The sequence below is a fragment of the Cibotium barometz genome, chromosome 2 (genome assembly GCF_041138505.1).
Source record: "Cibotium barometz isolate CiBa-2024 chromosome 2, ASM4113850v1, whole genome shotgun sequence".
Taxonomy (NCBI): Eukaryota; Viridiplantae; Streptophyta; class Polypodiopsida; order Cyatheales; family Cibotiaceae; genus Cibotium; species Cibotium barometz.
Genome location: NC_141047.1, coordinates 10,884,203 through 10,892,211, shown reverse-complemented (window position 1 = coordinate 10,892,211; position 8,009 = coordinate 10,884,203). Strand labels below are relative to the sequence as shown.

The window sequence follows — 8,009 nt, the reverse complement described above, 5'->3', positions numbered from 1 at the left end:
ATCGTGTAATGAGCACATAAGGAGTAGTTATCTGTAATGAGCACATAAGTGGCACACATAACTGCCTCCAACCAAAAAACATGAGGCAAAACTTGGCCTTATTGTGCTCTGTAAATGAGCACACAAGTAGCACACATAACTTCCTCCAACCAAAAAACATGAGGCAAAACATGGTCTTTAACTCCTGCGTTGCGAGTGAGGTTCATGCTGTGCCAAGTGCCCCCGGGGAATGCCCTCCCCGCCTTGACGGTGATATTGTCGAAATATGGAAACGGGACCGAAAACGGTGGACTGACGAGCTGTGCCGTGCCGACGGGCCGAGACGTGGCCGGGCGAGCAGATCATGGATTGAAGGCAAGATGGAAGACAAGTCCTTAGCCTAGGCCGTGGGAGCCAGGCTGGGTATGAAGGCAAGTGAACGGTGAGATCCGCAAGGAAAACGCGAGGCGCGCTCGACGGGCCGTTTCCCACAACCTAGGCTTGGGACTTGCCTTCCATGTTACAATCAATCCATGATCTGCCAGCCGGCCGCATCTCGGCCCGTCGACACGACACAACACGACTCTCCGATTCACCGTTTTCACCGTTTTCGGTCCCATTTCCATGTTTCGACAATATCACCGTCAAGGCAAGGAAGGCATACCTCGGGGGCACTTGGCACCGTGAACCTCACTCACAATGCGAGAGGCCTAATGTGCCTACCTAGTGTGTGAGTGCTTCTACGTGTGCCTAACATGGGTCCGTGGTACGCCACTCCATCGCACCTCATCCCCATAAAGATGCATATTCCTTGGCGCGGGCTAGCATACCCCCCAAGGCACCAAGGACCTTGGATAGTATTCCCACCTCATGACACCTAGGTTCTCTTAGGAGATTACAACTTCTTAGTTATGTGACCATTGATCACAAATTTAAACTAAAATTCTCAAGTACACTGGATTCTTTTTGAGGTCAACTTACATAGTCTTCCTTATCTAAAATTCATCACATTGATTTGTATGGTCTTCCTTAAGTTAGTAAACCATGCACTTTGAGCTAGGAGATTCTTTTACCTAATAATTTTAGGAGAGTCTCTTCGTCGTCAAATAACTTGCCCTAATTTTCATTCAAGTTTACTCTCTATCTCGTAACTTCTTCCACTTATGATGATATAACTCTACACCTAATTAATTTTATTCTAATTGAGCACATGGAAAGGCCCCAATACATGTGCACACGCTAACTTCATCAGTTATGTAATTTTATTTTCTTAGGCATTACATAAAAACAATACCTCATGGTAAATAATGGCATAGGAAGAGGGACCTTAACACATAATAGGCTTTTGGGATTTATTTTTTGGTTCATAAGCAAACAATACATATTACTTCAATTCAAAGACCAAGCATGGTACCCATGGGCAGTAATATCATAGAAAGTTTAAAGTAGAATGTACAAAGGATGACACCTCTACTAGAAAGAAACTCAACAGGAACCAATAGCAATGGAAAGGATGACACCTCTACTGAAAAGAACCCAACAGGAACCACTTGCAATGGAGGATTTTTGAATGCTTTTGAGTAAAAGTATGTGCACATGCATCCCATGCCATACATAAGCAGCAGAGATATTGCCTGCTCCACGCTGATGCATGCTGTTCAGAAGAACTTAAACTATGCAGACCAGGGACAAGGGGGTTGATTTGTGTTTTTAAGGGGAAATCCAAACATGCAAGAAAACAGGAGGAAGAAAGCCATGGCAGCCCAAAAAATGTTTCTAGTATGTTAACAATAATCACAAAGATGCATTCAGGGACACATGAAACAGAATGTGATCATTGTTGCTTCAGTAGAGCAACAATGTGATAACAGAGTGGCTCTACAAATTTTGTACAAGTTTTACGCTATTTTCATACCTGACAAAACTTTGATGACGTACACAACTGTTTGAGATGGACCCTTTCTCTGCAAAAATCAAGCCCCTCCTCCTAACATGAACAACTCCCATCAAAGTAAAGAGGAGAAAGATCCTCAGTCAGCTTGGATCAGTCTAATGAGTTTCACAATTAATTCAGGAAAGATTTCTGCTGGTTTTCCTCATTAGATGTGCTGAAGATATGTCCATCATTATGATTTTTTTTGTTGATGTAGGTTCATGGCAAGCGCATGTGAGCAGCTCCTTGCAAGCGCAACCCCCTCTCTGCTTCATACTGCGACTTGCAGCTCCTTGCAAGCGCAACCCCCTCTCTGCTTCATACTGCGACTTCTGCTCTGAACTTCATTACATGAAGCATCTCCCACTCACAGACCTTCAAAAGCAGCATTTATAGAGCTAATATCAAAGTTGCTGTAGCTTCACTTTGATTCCTTCTGTCTTTTGCCAGCATGTGGATATAGTGTTGACATGACTATATGGCTGAAAACGAAACTAACTTCATCCAATGAACCTTGCTGTAGAGCTGCCCTATCAATACTCTTCCTGCTTCCTTTACGAGTCCCTCGTACACACTTTTCCTCGCTCTCTAGCACACTGTCATTCTGTTCTGAATCCTCATACACCTGGAAGAACAACTCTTCACACCTACCTAACAGCTGCTTTGTTACTATAACCTGTACCATAAAATATTAACCATAAGAGAAAAGACGCATGTTTAAATCACTTCATCAACATCTCAGCAGAAACCAACCCGAAACCTTTAACACCATTTTAGTCTCAGAAATCAGATTCATAAAAAATTTACCAGATTAGAAGATGGAGCCTCTCGATGCCTCCACATGGCGTTTGAAATATAATCTGGACTACCCATCAGATGTAGAGCATTTACAACATCATCACACAGCTGCAAGACCTTTCGTTTTACTCTATGCCTCGTCATCTTTGGACATTCTATATCAAGTTCTGGAAAACTTTGTATCAAGTCCCCATATTTTCCATGAAGCTTGATGGCTTTCCGCACTGCTGGCCCTAGTTCATTCCCATGTATGGCTAGTGCTAAAGCTGAAACCACCACCGGGCTTTGTGGGTGATCAAAAAGGGCAAGATGCAGTGCTAAGAGGTTTATCCTGCAGCAATAGGATGCCGAGATTAGAAGATGGCTATTCATTCAACTGCAATCCATCGAAAGACACATGGAAGTTGTCTGTAAGTACCCTGGAATCTCAATAAACCCACCATCAGAAAGCCTTAAAATTGCTCTCGAAAAACTGAGGTTTTGTGGAGAGCTCTGGTGGGGACACCCATGTCTGGCTCATGATACATATGACATATTACACAACTTATTATACAAGACACATGATATATGACTTAAGATAATTGGCATCTATACATGACATCAAAAAAGAAAGGAACAGCCTCACACCCACACACTTGTTTTCTTGTTTGAAAGGCGTGTCGGTGTAAGAGAGGCATGATACATCACACATAACACATGACATAAAACATAACACTAACAGAAGAAGTCATACAAAACTTAGGGCATGACATATGAGTTATGATACATCAAGCTGGATTCATGGACACAATTTTCGATTCAAGCTTGATTCATGGACAATTTTTGACGTGCCATGGAGGACACATGACTTGAGAGACATACATGATATTGACATTTATATTGATTTGAGAAGAGTCCTGGATCTAGGTACCCGAATTTCTATGCTTTGCCGGGTATGATTTTGATGAGATTTGCCTGGGCTGCCCTACGCAGCATGGTTTGAATGTAGTTGCTGGTACGCCCAGGGAACCTTTGTGCACCATGTTAGAGAACAATAAAGTGCTTTAGTGGCTTTTTATGGAGGGTGTCTGTTATGGTTTCATTTAATGTTTCCTTTTCGTTGGGTCTGCATGGTCAGATTTGGGTGCTCAGTATTATATTGAAGTATTTTGAACAAGCAAGTGTGCTGCATGTATGCGTATGCATATGTTCAGTCCATTCTAAACTCTGGCATACTGTCTTCCATTGTCATTTCCAATATGCAGTCTAGGTTAATCTTCTACGTTCAGTCCATTCTAAACTCTGGCATACTGTCTTCCATTGTTAATTCCAATATGCAGTCTAGGTTAATATTTTGGGACAGAGATGCCGTTGCAAATGTCACATGCCATGCAGATAGCAATTGGGCTGCTAAGGGTACCTTTACATTGCCTTAGGGTTGAGTCTGGTAGAGCCAAGGGCATTCCACCAAATGCATGTGTATGGAGAATATGCACCGCTCCTGAGGTGGAGGACAAGCAAGGGAGATTTCATTGTCTCTTCCAAAATTGGTAGAGCCCAGTGCATTCCACGAGATGCATGTATATGCAGATTCTGCATCACTGGTGACGTGGAGGACGAGCAGCACTATTTGTTTTGATGTCCACCCTACTATGAGATCGGAGGGATGTAGGAGAATACACATTTTGTAGTGGACATGTATGAGTTTATTAGTGCTAGGCACTAGGCACTTAGTTTATTTGGAGTTTTTCTACCTTAGTGTCACATGTATACTTTATGGTGACACATGGCACTTTTTACTTGGACCTCTTGGTCCTTAGATGTAGGGGGGCACCTTTTACTTTCGTTGTTATGAGATTCTTTCAGACACTATTACGTGTGAGCTTCCACTGACATCTTCTCTCTTGTTACTGTACGACTATGTGCATGTGCTAGCTGCTACAGGTGATTGCTTCCATTGCACTCTTCCAACATTTGGTATCAGAGCCTGGTTGGCGACCTTGCGACTTGTGAAGCTCTCTCTTGCCATTTACGACCTTGCAACCTGTGGAGCCCTCACCTGTTGCAAGCTTGCGAAGTGTAGTCTTGGTTCACCTGCACAAGGTGATACTTCATGGCACCCAAGCAAAGGGGTGCAGACTATAGCAAAGGCTCGCCATTTACGACCTTGCAGCCTTTGGTGCTCTCTTCTATTGAGCCTCTAAGGCCTATTGAACCACAGGTAGGTTCAAAACAGCCACTTTATCAAGCTCTCGACAGAGCTTCTCAATCTCTACATCACTTCCAAAGGCATGAACATCAGCTGTGCCTTTTCCATGAACAAAGGCATGTGAGTATTCACTAATCCTTTCTGTCATGCTGACCAACAAATACAGTGCAAGCTTCTTGGTGTCCAGGAGTGGTCCTTCTCTTTGGAAGAGTAAGGAACACGGCTCTGATACCACTGTAGCTCACCGGAAGTGTAAACCAAGAAGATTTGCACATAAACACTGTAATTAACCATTGAATTCAGCATAAGCATGGAAACATCATTTCACATATATACATCAGAAGATTTGCTTCTTTCCATTATGACACATTTGCAGAAAGACGATTTTTTTCCCAAGAGAGAGGAGAGAGAATATGAAGTGGTGGCAGCATAGGGTGATCTGGTGTGGAAAGCAGTGCCATGTGTCCCCTGACTTGGCCCCCTGAGTCACAAGATGGTTTCCTACGCCTAAAGCCCAAATTTTGGGGCTTTCGAGTTTTGTCCGCATGGGAGGGTGGAAATTTGGGGTCTGCCCTGACAAAACTGTCTAACCAAAAATTTAGTGTTGTGCGAACAAGAAACCATTCAATATGAATTAAGCTGCAAAACCGATCAAATCTCCCCTTAGGTGATGCAATGCACTTGTCCATCAGGGCATCCCCATTCTCTGGACATCACACGCTTTTGAATCAGGCATTCAAAACCAGACATACAAATAAAAATCAAATTAACAAGCACTTATGCTTTCAATTTGAGCTCATCAAGGAGAATCCCTATCTACTAAAGACGCTTGGAAATATGTCTTGCCATGTCAATGGGCTCCCCACATTCCATCCATAGTACATGTCAACAGAACACCTGGCATACCGTGCACACATGCCAAATGGTGACCCATCCATGGCCATATACGTGCATAGGATGTAATCTTAAGCCCGAGAAATTAGGGGTTTGTGACATCCCCCCGGCTTCTATTCAATTGTCCGCAGCTAAAAGGCTTCAAGGTAATGCTTCAAAAGATTGAGATATCCATTTCGAATCCAAAGGGGAATAATTCTTGAATTTGACAAAGTATTCACGAGTGATCTTGCCTCCATGGCTTTTTCCCTTCTTGTGAAATACTATCTGTTCACGCTGCAATACCTCATGCTCATCCACTTCAGGGGGAGCTTCCAAGACGGGCTTTGTTGGAGGAGGTCCTTCATAGGGCTTCAACAAGCTCATTAGGTATCTTCCAGTGAGATCAAGCAGAGCAAGCCTAAATGCAACATCATTTATTTGTTTTGTCACCTCGAAAGGAACATAGTACCTGTTTGACAACTTAGGGTACGTCCCTTCTTGTTCATGTCTCTTTCCAAGGCGTGCTTTTTCAAATTCCCAATCACATTCTTTTATCTATACATGTCTTCTATGTTTATCTGGGGCCTTTTTATGCTTTTCTTGAGACCTTTGTATAGCTGTTCCGACCTACGAAAAGGCAGTTTCCAGATCTCTTACATATTCATCAGCTACAACTACCTTGCCATAGATGATCCCAAAAGATGCCTTTCCAATTGACGAATGCACCATGTTATTGTAAGCAAATTCAACTAATAGCAAGTACTTTTCCCTGACTATTTTTTGTAGCCAGATAGCATTTCAAAAGATCAAGCATTGCTGAATTTACAATTTCGCTGTATCTATCAGTTTGTGGGTGGTATGCAGATGAAAAATCCAGCTTAGTGCTCATGTTATCAAACGGAGCTTCCGAAAATAAGCTTGTAGTCATGGGATCTTTGTCCCCAACAATTGATTTAGGCATCCCATGGTGTTTGAAAATCTGGGAGACAAATACTCTCGCCATGTGATTTAGCTTGATATTCTTTCTCACACTTATAAAGTGAGCTTGCTTGCTAAATCTGTCAACAATAGTCCAAATGGCATCATTGCCGTAGGTAGATTTGGGCACATCCATAATAAAATCCATGGCAATGCTTTCCCATGGCTTATGGAGTATAGGCAACAATTGCAAGAGACCAAGTGTTTTATGCCTGTCAAATTTAACCTTTTGACATACTATGCATTTATGTACGTACTAACCTATGTCCTTTTGCAAAGTAGGCCAAAAGAAATATCTTTTCAATGCCTATGTAGTAGGCAGAATCCTATGTGTCTTGCATAGGGAGGAGGGTGGAACTCTTCCATGACCTTTTGCCTCAAAGTTTTAACCACGCAAATGCGGTTCTACATATACACATAACCATCCTTCAAAGAGTATGATGGGATTGTATGACCAGCATTTAAATCAGCCTTAAAATCATCATCATTTTCGTACATTCGAGGCATAGAAGATAAGTCATGCTGATAAACAATAGTAATAGCATTAATTTGTGGCCTTCTAGACAAAGCATCGACCACTACATTCTTCTTTCCAAGTGTATGCATAATCTCAAAATGAAACATGGAAAGAAAATTTGCCCATTTCATATGATTTTATGAAATCTTTGGTTGTGAGAGGAAATGCCTAAGACTGATGATCCATTTTAACAATAAAATCTGTACCTAATATGTAGTGCTTCTAGATTTTAAGGGCATGGATCACTACAAGCATCTCTTTCTCATAGACAACATATGTGAGGATTGCATTTTTCAACTTCCGGAAAGTTGCAATATGAGGTTCAGCCCAAGTAAATTTTACTCTCTTCTTCACAAGATCATACAAAGGTGCTGCCAACAAGACAAAGTGTTTGATAAACCGCCTGTAATAAGAGAATAACCCATGAAAACTCTTGACTTCATGCACAAAAGTCAAATTTAGCCAGTCTATGCGTTTGTGAGACCAAATGGCATGACGAGAAACTCATACAATCCAAAAGTGGTCCTGAAGGCAGTTTTGTGCACATCCTCGGGTAGCACCCAAATCTGATGATGATAACCACTCTTGAGGTCAATTCTACTAAAACATGTTGCATCTTCCAATTTATCTAAGATATCATCAATCCTCGGAATCGGAAACCGATTCTTGATGGTTAACTTGTTTACATTCTCCAAGTACCAAGACGGGAGAACACTACGGGCGAAGAACTGGGCTGAATC

The 8,009-nt window shown here is 42.1% G+C and overlaps 1 protein-coding gene across 1 annotated transcript in view; it reads right to left on the bottom strand.

Annotated features, from left to right (window-relative positions):
• Positions 1-1,739: 1,739 nt before the first annotated feature.
• LOC147640634 (uncharacterized) overlaps positions 1,740-8,009 on the bottom strand; it is a 31,910-nt gene continuing 25,640 nt past the window's right edge. Inside the window, exons 6-7 of the mRNA XM_086813740.1 lie at positions 2,720-3,041; positions 1,740-2,588 (exon numbers count right to left, since the gene is read on the bottom strand). Coding sequence (XP_086669866.1) covers positions 2,334-2,588; positions 2,720-3,041 — 577 coding nt within the window. The 3' untranslated portion in view covers positions 1,740-2,333. The remainder of the gene's footprint in view (positions 2,589-2,719; positions 3,042-8,009) is intronic.